Source organism: Zeus faber (genome assembly GCF_960531495.2).
Source record: "Zeus faber genome assembly, chromosome: 5".
Classification (NCBI taxonomy): Eukaryota; Metazoa; Chordata; class Actinopteri; order Zeiformes; family Zeidae; genus Zeus; species Zeus faber.
Genome location: NC_137192.1, coordinates 8,977,827 through 8,997,606, shown reverse-complemented (window position 1 = coordinate 8,997,606; position 19,780 = coordinate 8,977,827). Strand labels below are relative to the sequence as shown.

The 19,780-nt window shown below is 46.8% G+C and overlaps 1 protein-coding gene across 1 annotated transcript in view; it reads left to right on the top strand.

Moving 5' to 3' along the window:
- Positions 1 to 19,780, top strand: part of LOC307230208 (semaphorin-3F-like) — a gene marked incomplete at its 3' end in the record, with an annotated part of 59,256 nt that overhangs the window by 33,220 nt on the left and 6,256 nt on the right. The window contains exons 3-14 of the mRNA XM_080000442.1: positions 577 to 737; positions 1,110 to 1,172; positions 1,743 to 1,862; positions 3,590 to 3,679; positions 6,745 to 6,838; positions 8,490 to 8,609; positions 8,822 to 8,961; positions 12,144 to 12,258; positions 17,537 to 17,606; positions 17,721 to 17,865; positions 17,999 to 18,221; positions 19,524 to 19,612. Coding sequence (XP_079856568.1) covers positions 577 to 737; positions 1,110 to 1,172; positions 1,743 to 1,862; positions 3,590 to 3,679; positions 6,745 to 6,838; positions 8,490 to 8,609; positions 8,822 to 8,961; positions 12,144 to 12,258; positions 17,537 to 17,606; positions 17,721 to 17,865; positions 17,999 to 18,221; positions 19,524 to 19,612 — 1,430 coding nt within the window. The remainder of the gene's footprint in view (positions 1 to 576; positions 738 to 1,109; positions 1,173 to 1,742; positions 1,863 to 3,589; positions 3,680 to 6,744; positions 6,839 to 8,489; positions 8,610 to 8,821; positions 8,962 to 12,143; positions 12,259 to 17,536; positions 17,607 to 17,720; positions 17,866 to 17,998; positions 18,222 to 19,523; positions 19,613 to 19,780) is intronic.

Genomic DNA, 19,780 nt, shown 5'->3' with positions numbered 1-19,780 from the left:
TACAGGTGAACCGGGACTTTCCAGCACTGTAAGTGAACCCCCCCACCCGACAATGTTTGTCCAGCAGTACGTGAGTGCCTCCCCTATAGACTGTAGAGGGGTGTGTTTGTCCATGGTGTGGCTTGTGGGGGTGGGGGTGCTTTCCTCCCTGGCCTGTCTGCACACGGCTTCTGAACCAAGGAAAACACACATCAAACAAACACTGCAGACGCAGGACTGTCGGCGGGATTGAGTTTCTCCCGACATGACGGAGGTAATGGCGAGAGAGAGAGAGAGAGAGAGAGAGAGCCTCCGTTCGGTTGTCTCCGGTGGCTTTTAGCTCAAACACGGAGGAGCGATTTCCTCAGGAAGACCTTCCCACCTCCTCTCAGGTTGCAGCGAGCCATCAACACTGAGGGACAGACACTCAGTAGCACTTGTCTCTAATCTGCGGTGTTGCCTTACGACATTGTTGGCGAAAAACCATCAGATAACTCGCGCACGGGTGGTATGTGGAATGTGTCGGTCGGGTGGTGTGTTTGTGACACAGTATGTGCGGTACAGCTGTCACTAATGAATGTTTTTTTTGTCTCTCAGAGCTGAGGTCTACCGGGACAGCCCATCACTTTGCCTACCTTCTCAATGCCTCCGACTACCGGATCCTGCGCATGGACGAGGACCACGACCGCATGTATGTGGGCAGCAAGGACTACATCCTTTCCCTGGACCTCCACGACATCAACAAGGACCCGCTCATTGTAAGAACACCCCCCAACACGCCCCTGCACCTAGTCATGGCCAGCCTTTTTGTTCCCACAAGGAGTTTGTTATCCTGGGTGGAAGCCAACTCCGTTAACTCACAACTACGCCCGGAGCCACATATATCCACTTCTTCTGCACTTAATGGCCGCCATGTTGGTTATTCCATCAGTGGTTTGGGTTGGAACTTGCTCGTTCTGAGGACGGGGTCATTTAAACCTCGTAATTGGGTGATGACAATACCCACTGGACTAATAAGAGCCCGGGTTGATATCCATGCAGCAGTTTCACTCCCCCCCCCCCCAAAAAAAAACATAAAAAGTTGGGCAGGATTGGGACTGTAAAAATATCTTGATTTCACCCACTCACAGATCCACTGGCCGGTGTCCCAACAGAGAAGGACAGAGTGTATCCTGAGTGGGAAAGACACCAACGTAAGTATGTCTGTTGACAAAACACCGAATTAGCGATTTATGATTCCCTTCATCAGATCTTTCACGAGTTAAAGAGGGGGTAGGTTGAAAAAGAATAGTTTTCCTCTCAAATTAGGGCTCAGATTGTGAAACAGAGCTTCCAGTGTGAGGGACTTACAAATGGCAATGGCAATAGCATGGGGCTCAAACTTGGCTCCGCGAAAGGTTGCTTCCCTTCTGTCTAGCCAGGAAGACGGCAACGGAACAGAACGACACAAAGGACCCAATCAGCCTCACCTTCCTCCTCTGCGCCAGCTTAGTGTGCACACCGCTGACAAATAGTTTGATACATAGTCCAAATATAAGGGAGAGGTAAAGTGCTGGCACGGTGGTTTGGAGCCCGCCTGGCTAAGGTTTTGATCAGGGATAATGGGTGAGGGTATTGCCCAGAAGGTGCATGAGTTTAGACTAAACAAGCTTCCTTTGTTGTGCCTCAGTGATTACCTTTTTTTTTTTGCGTTTTTTGTTTATGTGTTTTGTTTGTTTATTTATTCTTTTGAACAGTTTGATAATGACTTTTGTGGTCCCCAGGGGGAGTGCGGGAACTTCATCCGTCTGATCGAGCCATGGAACAGGACTCACCTGTACGTCTGTGGGACTGGAGCATACAACCCGGTCTGCACCTACGTCAACCGCGGGCGCAAACCTCAGGTGAAGAACTTGGGCCAGTAGGCCAAATGGTGGGACCTATAGTCCACCACCTGATGGAGAGGACGAACAAGTGTATTCATACATCATACCTCAAATCACATGGCAAATGCCCAAACTCTGTCCTTTATCATTACAATTGTCTTTCTCCGTCTCTCTCTCTCTCTCTCTGAGCCTGACTTGTGCGATTGCCCTCACCCCCCCCCCCTCGTGCCCCAGCCACCTCACGCCAGGTTCATTTTATGATGATTTTCCTCTACCTCATTAAGCCTTTTTTCATGGCTTACCGTGTTTCCAGCCTTCCAGTTTCTTACCCCAGGCAGCCAGAGCGGCTTAGCTAGCGCACAGCTGTCGTCCCCAGTGCGCTGTTACCGCTACTCTGTTTAGTCTCACTCTTTAATGGGACCTCTTGAGTTTCCTATAGCGAGCCAGGCTTCAGTGGCTCCCAATGCTCCTCTTTTATTTAGCGACCTCCACTCCACCCTCCTCCCCATCGCCCCGCTGCTTCCAGTGCAGCTAGCTTCGCTCTCTCGTTCTTTAAATGCTACATACTTTACTGGGTGGTTCACTAATGGTGATCATGGGAATCTAATAAAGGGATGAATAAAATGAAATAAAAACATTCCCACCCAGTTCTTGCCTGGGGGACTTGCAACCCCCCCACCAGAGGCACAACACCTATCAGTTCACCCACCATCCATCCATTTACACACCTATCCATCCAGGCCACCCTCCTGCCTCCACCGTGTGAGATGTCATGTAATTGGGGAGCGGGAGCTCCCATTATGGGGTGCCAGTGGAATGTTCCAGTTCCAGTCCATTAATGAGAAGGCCATTATTTTCCCCATCACATAGAACAGACAGGTCCGACCTGTCCCCTGAGCCTGTCCTCGGTCGGGCTGAGGAGTTTAGTTTGACAGCTGGCACACACACACACACACACACACACACACACACACACACACACACACACACACACACACACACACACAGCCACACATTTGAAACTTTTTCTATCTCTTGGCAAGACCTCCATATTGATTGTCGTAATTTTGATGGATCACCACTTTCTGGCACCATTTATCCTTCCTCGATGCTACTTACAACATATATTAAATGCATTAATAGGATCCAAACAGCTACTTTAAAGTGAAATTGCCAAATGTTTCACTGCGAATAGTGTGAGAATGAGCTCAACCACAGGGCAGGCACCTTCTATCACTGCTTATTCCGCCATCTGGTTAAATAAACCAACATACTTTCTATGCGCAATTCTTTACACTCCCATTTCAACACATTTGCTGATACACACAGCTATTACATTAGATATTATATCAGCTATTATTAGATATTACACAAATGTAGATTGTATATTGATATAATATCGATATTGTGATAATTTGATATAGTTTAATGTTGTCTTTCAGGCTACGTTAAAGTAAAGTAATGCAATTTTATGAACTTCACAGACTGTTTGACTTTAGCTATTCTACCTGTTTGGTTATAATATCCACATTACTATTCGTTATTTCTCAAACATCCTATAAAGGCACCAATAGCCATCCTCAAAATATCGTTGTATTCATCAAAACCTATTGTGATATTCCCTATACCCTATATACCATAAGTCTACCTACCGATATACCCTAAGTCAGAGGTAAGCTGGCTGAACACATCACCCCCTTGGACAACCCCCAAGTCAGACCCCTGTCGCCTGTTTCTTGTTCTAGACCGCTATGCATCTCCTGATGCCCCAGGCTGGAGGAAGGGCCAGCCGCGCCGCTGAGCCCAGTGTGGTGCACGAGACGTTGGGACTCAAGGTGGGGTTCGCGGCCCCCGTGCCAGCCGACGCGCAAACTGCCTCTCTGTGTGCCATTTTTGACCACCGTCCTCTTGATGACACCACTTTGTCTGTCATCTCATCACGTTTTTGCACGCATGTTATGTGGTCCGTGTGAAACCATTTGTTTTGTCTTTTTACATTCCGGAGACTTTCTTACTCTCATTCTGAGTTTTTTGCATTGTTTGGTTCCACCCTGCATGTTGTGTGTGAGCCTCGTTGTCTCGGTTTCCATGAGCACCGCCTGAGTTCTGTCCCTCCACTGAGGTGTTCTTGAGGAGTCTCATTTTGCATGCACAATCCACTTTAAATGTTTTGTCACAAGCTTTCTTATGCCATGCCCCCCCAGCAGTACCACTCATTGTCCATTGAATGCCGTGCTCAATGCCAATGAATTTACACACATCAGACATTGACAATACCTGAATTCTTCATCCTCTTCTTCCTTCACTCCTTTGAGTGAAGTTCCTGTTGGCTAAGGGCAAACACCCGCCATCTGTAGTCAACCTTCAGAGCAGTCAAGAAAATAATAGAGGCTCGTAGCTGAGCGTGGCTTGAGTGTTTGACTTCAGTTCTCCCAACGAGGCTCTTGGAGGACAAAAGTAGGCATTGTGTTAAGTCTGACGTTTTATATTTATATCAGACAACACTCCCAAAAGGCAACGTCTCACAAGGGGAGTCTAGAGAAGTAGTTCAGATTAGGGAGTTTTTCCCCTCTCGGCACATTTGAATGTTTGCAACCTTCGGTACGTGTCGGCGTTTGGCATGGCTGGGGGTGAGCTGCCAACACCTTCACATTTGCATGGCTGGTTGATTTTAATCAAAGGTGAGGGCGAAGCACAAGAGGGTGCATGTAAACCCGGTGGGGAATAGATTGGAGCAACGGCTCCCTTGCTGTCACCCCTTGTTTGTGCTGACAGACACGGACAAGGACGTTTCACTTTCTCTCAATCTATTTCTCTCGGTAAACACCGCGTTACAAATTATTATGCAAATTGGATTTAAGTGTCACAAACATAAAATGTTTGGTTTTTCAATTAAACTCATGGATGGTATTGTGTCTCAGGGCTCTTTGGATCACTGAAATCAATCTCAGACACCTGTGATAATTAGTTTGCCAGGTGAGCCCAATTAAAGGAAAACTACTTAAGAAGGACGTTCCACATTATTAAGCAGGCCACAGGTTTCAAGCAATATGGGAAAGAAAAAGGATCTCTCTGCTGCCAAAAAGCCTCAAATAGTGCAATGCCTTGGACAAGATATGAAAACATTAGAGATTTCACAAAACTTAAGCGTGATCATCGTACTGTGAAGAGATTTGTGGCTGATTCAGAGCACAGGTGGGTTCGTGCAGAAGTCATAATGAGGAAGGTTTCTGCCAGACAAATTTGTGGGATTAAGAGAGCAGCTGCTAAAATGCCATCACAAAGCAGCAAACAGGTATTTGAAGCTGCTGGTGCCTCTGGAGTCCCAAGAATCTCAAGGTGTAGGATCCTCCAGAGGCTTGCACTTGTGCATAAACCTACTATTGGGCCACCCCCTGACCAATGCTCACAAGCAGAAACGGTTGCAGTGGGCCCAGAAATACATGAAGACTCATTTTCAAACAGTCTTGTTTACTGATGAGTGCCATGCAACCCTGGATGATCCAGATGGATGGAGTAGTGGATGGTTGGTGGATGGCCACCATGTCCCAACAAGGCTGCCACGTCAGCAACGAGGTGGCAGAGTCATGTTTTGGGCCTGAATCATGGGGAGAGAGCTGGTCGGCCCCTTTAGGGTCCTTGAAGGTGTGAAAATGACCTTGGCAAAGTATATAGAGTTTCTGACCACTTTCTTCCATGGTACAAATAGAAGAACCGTGCCTTCCATAGCAAAATCATCTTCATGCATGACAATGCACCATCTCATGCTGCAAAGAATACCTCTGTGTCATTGGCTGCTATGGGCATAAAAAGGAGAGAAACTCATGGTGTGGCCCCCACCCTCCCCTGACCTCAACCCTATTGAGAACCTTTGGAGCATCCTCAAGCAAAAGATCTATGAGGGTGGGAGGCAGTTTGCATCAAAACAGCAGCTCTGGGAGGCTATTCTGACATCCTGCAAAGAAATTCAAGTAGAAACTCTCCAAAAACTCACAAGTTCAATGGATGCAAGAATTGTGAAGGTGATATCAAAGAAGGGGTCCTATGATAACATGTAACTTGGCCTGTTAAGATGTTTTTGATTGAAATAGCTTTTGATTTCAGTAAATATGACCTCCTAATGCTGCAACAAATGACCATTTTCAGTTCTTTACAACCTATAAAATGTTTTGAAACTCTGTTGTGCATAATAATTTGGAATAGTGCATTTTGAGTTTTTTATTTTTGAAAAAAATATTATTATCATTGGGAGGTTTGTTCAATAACATTCGAATTATACACTAAGTGTTGATGACTTGATGAAAATTATACTGACTGTCATTTGCATCGACTATTCAGGAAAATCAGAGAAAAACATCATTTGCATAAGAATTTGGAACGCGGTGTTTAAGGATTTGACAAGCTTTGAACTTTTGGGCAGGACGTGTCATTGCCTTCACCAGCTCACTCAAACACCCTGCCAGTCAGATCGCTATGCTCGGGAGTGGCGATGCCGTGAGTGGTGAGCACTAGTCATCCAGCCTCCATTGGTGGCGTGTTTTCACTGCGCTGGATTCCAGGTGTCAGCAGCGAGCCAGCACCGTCACCAGCGCTGCAAGGCCGAGAGAGGCTTGCCACGCGGCTCGTTACAGGCCTTTGCTTGACACAATGTTTTCTATGGCACGTTGGCAATGGAGATGGATTGGAAATTCATCACATCCTTCACCCTCCATATGTATTTTTTTTGTGCGAAAGCGCGCTCATTATTCTAATAGCTCAACCTGCACCAAGCCTTAGAGGTCCCGCGGGAGTCAGGGGAAACCGATGCTCCCTCATTTCCCCGCTGCATCAGGGAATTGCCCGTGACAAGATGAGCAGCCCTGAATTTATTGCCACTTCTCGCTACTTTTTTTCATTTCAGGAATACATCTTCCATCTGGAGCCAGGCAAAGTGGATTCTGGGAAGGGAAAGTGCTCCTACGACCCGAAGCTCAACAGTGTGTCAGCTCTGATCAGTGAGTGTCCTCAGATTTTTGGTCACATGGCCTAATGAGGAGGGGGGGGGGGGTGTTCTGGCCAGTGTGGTGCAGTCCAGTTCACATCATTTTGATGCAGGCCTCTCATACACCAGGCATCTCTAATCTCATATGGACTCACTCTGCTTCATCTCCTGTTGCTTTTAATGGCCGCCTCACTCAACTACATTTCAATGGGCATTTTGGGTTAAGCAAACGTTCCATTAAACAGTGAAGTTTTTTTCCTTCCTTCCCAGGGAGTCCAGGATGACTTGCTCAAGTGTCCTTGCCATTCCTGTTTCCCACGGTACTTGAAGCCGAATCATAAATTCATGAGGAATTCTGCCTTGTTAGGGCGGAGATGGGCACAGACCCGCCACTCCCACTAAGTACTGTATATCCTTTGCTGTGGCTTCAGTCGCTTCCAATGGAAATGTCCAGCACACGCCAGGATAATTCACCAGTTCAGCTTAGATCACCATTAGGAAAAACCAAAAAAGACAGATCCACTAAAATTGCGCTAACTAGTCACCTTTCGGGAAAGCAGTGTCCTTAGACCGCAGCGTTCAAGGTCATTTATCTCGTCCTAGACCTGCACGGTTGCCAACGGTGAAAGCTGATCCCCTCTCTCCTGAGTGCGACGGAGGGTGTAAATCGCCCGTACGACTTTCCCACATTAGCACGTTGCCAGCTGACTGGTACCGTACCGGCACGCATTCACCAGTTAGCTTCAGGCGAGGAACATTTGGATATGTTGACATGTAGACGTGTTGATCACGACAGTTTCTTAAAATGTACACCTTCCACCATATCAACAGCCATTTCAGTGAGGGCGACATTAGATGTTCCGTTTTCCTTCAACTCTGTTGTGGAATACCATGCTAATGTCCCCATTGAGTGCAATTGAAACATAAATCAAAGAGTGACTAACTGACTAAAGTTGCTGCCATCGTAATCTGCACCAAGTCCCGAAGTTTCCTCTGACCCGAGAATTCCTGTCTCTTGCATGCACAGTCCCACGTGCTGGGACACCTGCTCTTTGATGGGCAACTGGAAGACTCGTCTTGCCAGGCCTCCTGTAAAACAAGGCTGCCGGTGTGCGTGCTCGTGTGTGTGTGCGTGTGTGTGTGTGTGTGTGTGTGTGTGTGTGTGTGTGTGTGTGTGTGTGTGTGTGTGTGTGTGTGTGTGTGAGACTGTGGGAAATGGATAGCTTGGTGGATGTGCCTGCTATCCCTCAACTATCACTCTCCTTCACTTGGAGAATGAGCTAACGGATGCAGACTGTCCCCGGAGAATGGCTGAGCTGCCGGATCGGGCTGTGTGTGTGTGCGGTGTGGTTCGTTAGTCTTTTTAATATCTGGATGTCATTTTCATTGTGATTATTTTCAGCCAACAGAGGCTGAGTCACTTACGCCTTAGGTCACAAAATGCTCTGCTCCAGTTTACGCCTAAAAGTAGACATTTTTTGCAAGGAGGAGACCCCCTTAAGCTTCGCTGCTGGGATCCAGGAACCCAAGAGCCTCTCAGATTCCAGAGAGTAAATTGTGCTTCTTAGAAAAGGAACGTTTTTGGCCACAGGTCTGGGATAATCTCAAAGTTCAAGAATTTCACTTCACTCTTTGTGTCTCTTTCTGTGTGGCCCCTCCCTCAGGTGGAGAGCTTTATGCCGGCGTTTACATCGACTTCATGGGAACAGACTCAGCCATTTTTCGAACTCTGGGGAAGCAGACCGCCATGCGGACGGACCAGTACAACTCCAGATGGTTGAACGGTAAACATCCTTGTTTAGCGGCCAATTTTTACATATGGATTTTTGCCAGCTTGCACAGCCTGTCCATATACTATCTAAACAGGGTTCCAAATTGGCTTCATCATACAGAATCCTTGATAAACAGGAAATGCATAGTTGAACCATTTTAGATCTTCTCTCTACCCCCCTGGTCCGGACTCACCGCCACCACCCCTCCCTCCCTCTCCGACCAGACCCCTCGTTTATTCACATCAAGCTCATCCCGGACAGTGCCGAGAGAAACGACGACAAGCTGTACTTCTTCTTCAGGGAGAAGTCCTCTGAGATGGGCCAGAGCCCCGTGACCCAGTCCCGCATCGGACGCATCTGCCTGGTAGGTACACCCACGGTTATCTAATTAAAAGGAAGCCTAAGTCAACAACAAAGAAAACACACTGTGTTTGGAAATCAGTCTGCACTCCTCCAACTGATCCAGTTTCAGAAACGTTGTATTTGGCCAACACTGCAGTGCTGGAATCCACATGTGTCCTTAACCCTCCGGCGTACAATACGTGTCTCTGTCTGGGGAGATTGACCCCAGCCCCCCCCGACGCCCCGACCTGCTGACCTCTGCTCGGCGGTCGTCGCAAAAACTCGAAGGCTTTTAATGCACTGGTCATTCAGGAGCAGCGTAAAAGTGGCCTTTTCATCTTTAAACCATCCATCCTAGTGAAAAACGAGACCTTAAATTAAAGCCGCCAAACTCTTCCTCCCGACAAACACAGTGTGGGCCAAGCACCCGAAGGAGGCGGCGGAGAGGGACATGTTTGTCCCCAGGGAGTAAACTCTGAGCTTATACCTCATCTCTCTGTCTCAAACTGGGAGTCAAAGTGTTTATATAGATAGTATGTGTGTCTTTGTTTATGTGTGTGCATGTGTGGATGTGTGTGTGTGTGTGTGTGTGTGTGTGTGTGTGTGTGTGTGTGTGTGTGTGTGTGTGTGTGTGTCCTCAGCTGTTGACCATAGTGTTTATCTGAGGGGGGTCAGGCCCTGACCCTGCACACAAACACACACCCGCGTCCTGATACACACACACACACACACACACCTGGATAGAACATCTGGATATTCCTGATGCTATTTATAATGTCATATAATATTTCACTATTTCAATACATTTGTCAGCCTTATTTAGTCACCAACCTGCTGCACCTCATCTTGACTGACCTAAAAATGTCAACTTCGCACCATCTTTCCCATCTCCTCTTTTTTTTAACCCTCGATTGAACTTTTTAAACATTGACAGAACAAACAATCATGAACTCCACTGTACATTATAGCCAAAAACGAAATTAAGGAAATAAGTTATTAAGTAAATAAATGAAGGAGCGTATGTGAAGGAGCTGGGTTCTTTCTCGTGTTAGTCGCCACCTTTCACATTTGCAAAGGGAACCTGAATCCTGGAACCTGGAAACAGGAACCTGGAATCTGGATCCTAGAACCTGGATCATGGAACCTGGATCCTGGAACCTGGAGTGTGTCTGTGCGTGTGTGCGTGCGTGCATGCGTCCCCGCGTGCTTCCCCGTGTGCGTGCGTGTGTGTGTGTGTGTGAGAGAGCGCTCAGGGAGCTGAGGGAAGACAGGTTTCCACTCTGCCAGGAGGCTCCCACTGGAGGACAGAGTGGGTGTTCCACAGGGACCCCGGCAGATGGCAGGGCCACTTTATAGCCAAAGATAGTATTTGAAAATCACGAGCGGAAAACTAAGAAATGTTTTTACTTGAATTAAGATCCTTTTTTCTCTATCAATTTCTACACCAAGTAGGTGTAGTTGATACTGTATGCACAAATCCAAGAACATTTCTGGAGAACATTTCAACATTTCAAAGTGCTTCAAATCAAAAAATACACCCAGGCACTCACAGCACATGCAGTACAACCTCTGTCTTGGCTGCACAAATTTGGTCTGATACCAAGATAAACAGTTTTGAAATTGGTTTCAAAATATGGCATATTTGGCAGAGGTAGTGAAGGATTTATGGCCTTTAATGATGTGATTTATCTAAGTAGTGATAACAGAATATGAAGAAAGATGGTGCTATACACACTGTACATTGGCCCGGCGCTGATATTCATTACATAAGAAAGGGTGATTAGGTTAGAATGGATTTGTGTTTTGCACTGTTGCTACAACAAGTTGGTGTAGGGAATAGTTTTACCCATTCTGTTATTTTCCATAAAAGAGTTGAACGTGGGAAACACGTCGAGGTTCAGAGACATTCCTAAAAACTTCAGGCAAGGAATTTAAACCTGACAAAGAGAAACCGTATTTGTGATTTCATATACCAATCTGTCAGCGCTTTTGGTGTTTTCAAACACACACCTTCAGACTATAAAAGAAGATGGCATGGTTTTAAGCTCAGGACAAAAGAAAATAAATCACACAATGCGTCACAAGCTTCTCAAACGGGACACCCCTGATAAATGTACTTCAGTTACCACCGACTCTCTGAAGACGTTAATAATTTTCACTCCAACTGTGTGACGCTCATTTGCAATGAGGCTCATTTGTAGAAAGGGGCCAATTTTGCAGCAAATGTATGCATATGACCTCATTTAAATACGTACAAATAGCACTGGAGCACCGAGACGCTGTTTGTTTAGCAGCGCAGTTAGGAGTGCATTTCGCCCTTTGCGGGTTTGTTTCTTTTTGTCTTATTTGTGCAGGTTTAGCGGCCGCTAAAGCCGTGCAATCCTGTTATGAATTTGACCCTGAGACTTTCTTGTGGGAACATTTATAACAGAAGAAGTTGTAGAAGTTACAAGCTTACGACTATCCTTTCCGCTAATGGTTCTAAATGCGGGAGCAGGGACTACTGGGGGTCCTTTGAGAGGTGGTTCCCAGCAAAATGACTAAAATGACTACTAGCACCATTAGACAATGTACAATTATGACTATTATGATCATAGTTTCACTATTATCTCCATAACTATCGTAGGGACAGGTATGGAAGGACTAAATCAAATATAACAATAAAATGCTTCCCAGATCGGGATCCAAATACAAAACCTCATCAACTGGGGTCCATTGCCTAATGCATATTGAGGGTCCTTGTTGGAAAAATGTTGAGAATCACTGCTTTAGGCCATGAAAATGTATTTATTTTACAATTTCTTCCGAATACATAGCCCTATATTGTGTTCTCCTCTCATCAGTGCATGACATGCTTTACGGCGGGAGGAACACTCTCCATCACGTATAGTTGTCTCGGCGCTGGGGAGGAATCTGGCCGGGCTCCATCACAGATGGAAGAGTCTAAATAGACGGAGATTGTGTTTACCATCGCATCCCCTCATAACAAACCACTACTACCACACACACACACACACACACACACACACACACACACACACACACACACACACCTCAACCAACATGTTACAGTGTGTGTGGGCGGGTTGGTGGCTTCCACCTGGGCTTGTTTGCGGGTTTCTCCATGCGAGCGTAAGAGCCAATCAGTAAGAGAGACTGCGTTCTGTGCTGAAACCCCGCCCCTCCCTCCACCCCCTTCAACAGAACGACGACGGGGGCCACTGCTGCCTGGTCAACAAGTGGAGCACCTTCCTGAAGGCCAGGCTCATCTGCTCGGTGCCCGGGGCCGACGGCATGGAGACCCACTTTGACGAGCTCCGTGAGTATACTTAACACTCATGCCCCCCCCCTCAACCCCACCCAAAGAATTATCAATACAGTATTAGATGTGGCTGGTTTGGAGGCATTTAAATCCAAGTTTGTCACTATATATTTCTAAATGTTTTTACTTAATTATAAATTATAATTATTAATATTATTAATGATTAAGTATTATTATTATTATTATTATTATTATTAGTATTATTATTATTAATGATTAACTATTATAATTTTTATTATTATTATTTTTATTATTTTTATTATTATGAATAACAATAATAATAATAATAATAATAATAATAATAATAGCATGATAGCTACTATATAATCAATATACAGTATACCATTAATATCATTTATAATTAATATCAATTATATATAAATTTTTATTAGATATAATCAATAGTCTTGTTCTTGTTCTTTTCCTTCTTCTTCTACTTTTTCTTCTTCTTCTTCTTTCAGCTGCAGTTATAATTAGATAATCGTTAGTAATTATTATAAAACAGTGTTTTATATAAAACAGCTTCTTGACAAAGACATAAAATTATAAAACTGGCTTATATAACACAAAAATAAAACAATATATATGATGATTATTATTTTTACTATTGTAAGTAGTAGTGTCAGTTTTAGGCTTGGAGTAGTAATCACAGTAGTAATAGTAGCACTTGGAGTAATAGTAGTATGTTCTTTTAATAGTAAAGGAAACATTTTATGCAGATCAATGTGGTCTGGACTGCAAAGCTGAGAAGACTATAAATACTGGATGCACACATGCCTTCACACATACACATACACACACACACACACACACACACACACACACACACACACACACACACACACACGGCCCGAATCTTGTTCCATATGGCAGCCTGCCACCCCCTCTCCCATCTCCCCCAGCCATCGCACGGTCCATACAGCATTCTTAAATAGAAATCACACACATACTCACAGCGACGTAGCAGGTTATTTATTCAATTTTTCTCTCTCTGCTTTAAGATGTCTCACAAAACATTTTCTTGCCTGTGGAGTGCAAGGTGTGCCACTCGCCCCGCCCCCTGTCCGTCTGACTCTCACTTCACATCCACTGAGTGACCATCCGTGAGGCCACGGTCGCAGTAGACCTCAACACAAGGACGATGATAAATCTCGTCATTATGTCCAGCTAACGCATTCCTGGCTTGCATCTCATCGTCGTCAAAACCCCGTTCTTTGTTTTGTTTTGTGTTACAGTCTACATGTAGCCTGCGAAACAGACGAATATGCAGCTGGTGTGTCATTTGCTCTGCAGAATACGTCTGGCCAACCTCCCATTAAAACAGTTTCCACCCGACATTGCCAGGGTCGGGCCAATCACAACCGTTATCTAACATGGGGCGGGTTTGATACGATGACGATGCAGAGGAGAGCCGTTGAGGGACCTCACTAAGATGGCTGCCGCCGACGTGGAACGGTCTGTTGAATCCGCTATCGCCGATGAGGGACCTTAACAAGATGGCTGCCACTGAGGTGGAATGGTCTGTTGAATCCGCTATCGCCGTTGATGCACCCGACCAAGATGGCTGCCGCTGAGGTGGAGCAGTCTGTTGAACCCACTATTGCCGTTGAGGCACCTTACCAAGATGGCTGCTGCTGACATGTTGAATCTGCTATCATGACAGTATTAAACAAACCGGACTGTTTATTTTCTCGAAAAAACTTTTGTTGATAAGAAAGATGTGTTTGCTGTTGTTTCGACTGGATTTGGTAAAAGTTTCATTGACCAACTCACTCGCTCATCGCAACGCCACATGTTTCGTTGCTCTGATTGGTTGTAGGTCTATCCAATGCTCCGATTGGTTGTAGGTCTATCCAATGCTCTAATTGGTTGTAGATCTATCCAACTGCATCCAGAGACATTTTGGTCTGTGCCCGTTGGTAACACCCCTTGGAAATTGAAAAATAACTGAGAGATTCCAGGCTAATATGAATTTGCGAATTGGTTTGGCGATGCCAGGCTCGTCTACATGTGTTAGTATCCCTAATTGAACAACCGCAAAAAAAGCTGCATTTGGCCTTTGGCGAAAACAAAGGAGACTCTGTGGCTCTGAGCGAGTTCTCTGCGTCCTTTCTCTTCCAACTAGGTTCCCCGCTGATCCGAGCGCGATGTGGACAATTCATGCTGACAAGATGGACGTTGAGCTGTCTCGCACTCTTCGGGATATTCCTTTATTCGAGCCGTAAATATGCGGTGACATGGGAAGTCCAGTAAGGGAGCAGGACAAGACACTGCAGGACAGACGTCCCACGGAGAAGACATGGAGGAGGGGGCGGACTGAGAGACACACATTTCAGTTTGAAGATCAGCCGTTCCTTGCCAAGTCCCCCTGGAGGGCAAAGTGAATGGGATGTAACTGAGTTTCACGCTAATAGTTTAAAGTTTTCTTTGGACTCCTCCTTGCGCAGGATTTGTTCGGGACAACTGGGATTTTCAGGATATCACAAGGGGTATATTATACTTCACAATGTCTTCACGTAGGTCATCGAGGCCTGTTTGCGAACAATGACATGCGGCGGAGAGGCGGTGTAGATACATTACAAACAGATTTCGTGCCAAGACTAGTTTTGAGAGCCTGCTGGGCCCCGCTTGAGGTGAGAGAGAAGAGAAATGTTTCTCTCCCCCTTCTCTCTATTAAAGCATTAGTAAAAAAGTCACTCAAGTCGTTACTGAAAAGTGAGCATGAAACATCCGGACCAGCTGCACTGCCGGTGATGGGAGGTACGCTGGCTGGGCGCACTTAAGACCAAGGGAGCTTTTATAATTGGACCATGTTAAAAAAACTGGCTTCAGTGACTACTCACACCTTGAGGAACCTCTGGTGAAGGCCTGCTTTTCTGCCTGGCGGGTCATTTTGTTTGAAAAATGGCCAAAACAAACACGTCCACGTTCAGCTTCAGCATCACAGCTTCAGTAGAGAGAGCGTTGAGCGTGTTCAAAATTGCATCGGGGAAGATAAAGGTCACACAGTGAGGAAGAATTTAAAAAAAGAATAAAAGACAGAGAGATACAGTGAAATGAAGTCAATAAACACTGTAACCCAACGGGAAACAAACTGACGAGTGGAAGAAGTACAGAGGCCTTAAGACTGAACACTTGTGGAACCCCGCTCTTAGTTCCTGTTAAAATGCAGGTGCAGAGATCCCCTGGAGCCAACTCCGCCGCCCTGTCAGAAAAGCTTTTATTAGAGATCAAAACGCTTTTCCCTTTTTGATGATCTGTTTTGTAGAAACATGCTGCCCTATCTGCACATCAGCCCTGATAGCTCTATCTTTGCCTTCCGTGGTGACTCATGGTGCACACACGCGCATTTTCTTGAATGTCTATGTGTGCGTGTCTTGTGTGTGTTTGTGCGTGTGTGTGATGTGATTTAGTTGTCTCTGCAGTGGAACAGCTGTGTGTCATGAGGTGGCTCATCTGTTGCATGGCCATGACAGCCCGTCCTCCTGCGACCATGCAAATCCATGACCGATACGCTGCTCTGGCCCCAGCAGCTGCAGCACATGGTGGCAGCAGGCTGGTGTGTGAGAGAGAGAGAGAGAGAGAGAGAGAGAGAGATGGAGAGATAGAGAGAGAGAGAGACAGTGAGGGGAAAATTGGGTAGTTACAGAAAAAATATAGACCATGTGCCTGCTGTTCCTCAGCTCCATCCTCTTCACCGGGAATGAGCTCACGGACGTAGACATTCCCCCGAGAACGACTCGACCGCCTGCCAAAAAAGCCTGTACGGGCACATACACGCACGCACACACACTTACACTTACAAATATACACAGGACCGGAACCCCAGCAGGACTCGGTTTGGAATCGGAGACAATACTCCACCCCCACCCCTCCCTATCGTTCTATCTGCATAGCAGCCTGACAGCTAATTTCTCATTCTGGTCTATATGGGACTGCTGGGGCATAAATCTGAATCAGTATACCTTGCCACGTTTTTGTTTTTTTTTCCCCCAGCATATACCAAACAGTGCTCATGCTGTTTCTTTAGTTGAATTATTCCTGTTTTCCAGGCATTCACTCATGGACTCCTCTGTCAATAATGTCTTTGGTCTCTTACGCAGATAGCTTTGGCACCCCCCGCTATTCCATTGCATGGCCACGAAGGGTCCCATCTTCTTGCAGGACGTTGAGAGGGCCTCCCGGGAGCCTCCTGAAGGCACCGGCACGTATTTAGGTCAGGTTCTAGAACAGGAGAACAGGACTTACACGCCGCACCTCTTCCCTCGCCAACAGGATAATCCCATCTGAATCGGGCAGCGTTCAATGACACGGCCTTGTGGAGTGCACCACGGTGAGCGTTGGTGATTTAGGGCCTGTACGCCTGGCCTCAGAATATAGGATTCAGTAAGAGAAGATATTCCCTCCCCTCCCGAGTGTAAAGCGTGAACCGCAAAGCTCAGGAAGATTCCCCGCACATCATGGTTGAATCTTACGCCTCCTAAAGAGAAGCCCCGGGCGACAACACAGCGCAATTTGTCTTGCTCGAGTCTAGACTTTGGAAAGAACCGAAAACCAGAAAGCAGTTTGTCTCCTCAGCGGCTGAGGTACGAGCAGAGCCATATGAATCCACAATGTGTTTGCTTGAGCAATCACCCACCGGTAATAACTATTTATGGTTGGGGTTTTGAGGGAAGCTTGGGGAATTTGTCAAAGGAGCCATCGGGCCATATTTTAACAAATTGTCAACGAGGCCTTCACCTCGGTTGTCCTTCCCATGGCGACAGCTCCAGTTCCTGTTGTGGCAGGGTCCACAACGCCGTACGTTTACCACCTAGTGCTTAGGCAGGATACGGGAATGACAGCATGAGTGGCCTAACAAGGAAAGAGTTCAACTCATTCCTTCACCCTCTCATCTATGAGTCTTCAGCGACGTGGCTTTGCCTTTCCTTTCCCTTATACTCATTGTAAATCTACGACTTCCCCCTGGTTCTCCTGTGAACCGTTGCATGACAGAGCCCAGAGCAAACACTGTAGCACAAAAGCATAAAAGGCCGCCGAAGGCCGAGTCCCGGCCTCACTCACTCACGAGAGGGTAAATGGTACGAGTTCAACTTCTTTTGTGAGGCACTCCTTCTGAGAAGTCGTCGTCTCAAGGTCTCTGCGGCTCAATGGGGTTTGGTTGATTTAGAAGCAGGGCAAATATTATTGATGAAGAATGTTTGTCCGGCGGAGCGTGATGTTTCTTTAGGCCGTTCTTCGTGAACTGAGGTGATTTCTCTCCTTTCTCTTGCAGGTGATGTGTACATACAGCCAACACAGGACACTAAGAACCCTGTCATATATGGAGTCTTCTCAGTCTCTGGGTCAGTAACAATAAAAGCCATTCCCACAAAACTAAACAGCATGGACTTTTTTGGTTTGGCCATTACTTACAAACCTATGTGCCCTGACACTTTTCTTTCTCTCCTGCACTGTAGTGCTGTATTCAAAGGCTCAGCAGTTTGTGTCTACTCCATGGCAGACATTCGTATGGTCTTCAACGGACCCTTTGCTCACAAGGAGGGTCCCAATTACCAATGGGTGGCCTACTCTGGGAAGATCCCCTACCCCCGACCTGGGACGGTAAGCCACATCCCACAGCAAGCTGCCATGACAGATGCTTCTCTGCGCTGACTTCAGACCCAGAGTAGAAATCGAAATAGAATCCATGATGCTGCTGTAAATTATGTTTCAAATTTTCCTCTTCATCTCCCAGTGCCCCGGCGGTACATTTACCCCCAACATGAAGTCCACCAAGGACTACCCGGATGAAGTCATCAACTTCATGAGGAACCACCCCACCATGTACAACGCCGTGTACCCGGTGCACAAGCGCCCCCTGGTGGTTCGGACAAACGTGGACTACGAGTTCACCACCATCACCGTCGACCAGGTGGCGGCTGCGGACGGCAACTATGAAGTCCTCTTCTTGGGGACCGGTGAGTGTTTTGCCATGCATAGATTTGGCTCGAGGGAGAGCGTGGGATTAAGCTCTGAGACCATCACTCTATCACTACTTGATTTCTTAGTTTTGACTGTTTATGTTTATGTTTGCACGTGTAGTCTGTGTGTGGGCGAGTTTTGACTTATAACCCCATTGGTCATTGAGTGGACGGAAATGATGTTTGAAGAAAGGGATATAGGGTGTAGGGTAATGAAAAAGAGGCAACCTGGCCTCTTGTTTTACAAGTGAGAGGCCTCCCTCCTCACTCGTCTGTCACTACGAGAAAAAGCTGAAGGAAAGAAAGATGTTGAGACGGACATTTAACCCATCAGAGGGGATATGCCACGCTCCATTCACTCGAGACTAACATTAGGGACTGTCGAACCTGCGTAAGGTAAGGGGTGGATCGACGTGAAGTGCTGGGGGCCTAGATGAGGTAAAAGGAGGGATTATCTCTGAAATGTAGGTGGGAAGGAGGGGCAGATATCCATCCCCTTAATCCTGGCATTGGAGGTAGGGAGTTTATCTATTTGTCTTAGTGCTTTGAACCTTTAATAGCCCCCCCTCCATCAGGATGTCATCAGTACCTCAAAGGGAGCAAGCCCTCACTTAGGACGGATGATTTTGTTTGGTTCCTTTGTTCCTGCGTGTGTCGGGCGGAGAGACTAATGGGCCGGAGGGTGGTGTTGGCCCGCGCCAGCCCCCCATCCTCCGGCCCCCCACCGTGCCTCGGCGCCGGAGGAATGTATCGTCTTTACAGCTGCTGTCAGAGGCGGCCATTCAGCGCCACGTCAGGGCGCACCAGAGAAGTCATAATAAATCTCAGGTATCCCCGCTCGCTAGGAAAGCCGAGCATCCCTTGCAGTAACCAAACATGCGCTCCGATTTAGGGCAAGGCGTAGATTTTCCTGTCGCCTTCAGTGCTTTTGGGGTCGTGGCAGAGAAAGCGGGATGTTAAGTGTCGTCATCGCGTGGAAGGTTTAAGCTTCCTAAGATCCGTGTGTGTGTGTGTGTGTGTATGTGTGAGGTGAAGAGTGCAGGAGGGCCCGATGATAAGTAGCGCTCCCGATTGTATAAGGGGCTGATTTAACCATCGGGGCTCTGCGGCTGAAGGTGTGCGGACTGTAGAGGTGGTGTGTGTGTGTGTGTGTGTGTGTGTGTGTGTGTGTGTGTGTGTGTGTGTGTGTGTGTGTGTGTGTGTGTGTGTGTGTGTGTGTGTGTGTGTGTGTGTGTGTATGTGTGTGTGTGTGTGTGTGTGCGTGTGTTGCTCACGGTGTGTGTGCGTCGTGCTTCACAGACAAGGGGACGGTGCAGAAGGTGATTGTTCTGCCCAGGGACGATCTGCAGACGGAGGAGCTGGTCCTGGAGGAGGTAGAGGTGTTCAAGGTGAGCTCCCCGTCTGGGGTTTTCCTCTCACTCTCTCTCTCTCTCTGTCTGTTCAACTCGACTTTTCCCGTTTTCCTCCTCTGTTCTTCCACTCTTCCCTCCTCTCTCTGTCTTTTCTGTAATCTTCCACACACCTGTTCAGTGCCCCTGAGCGATGGGAGTGTGGCC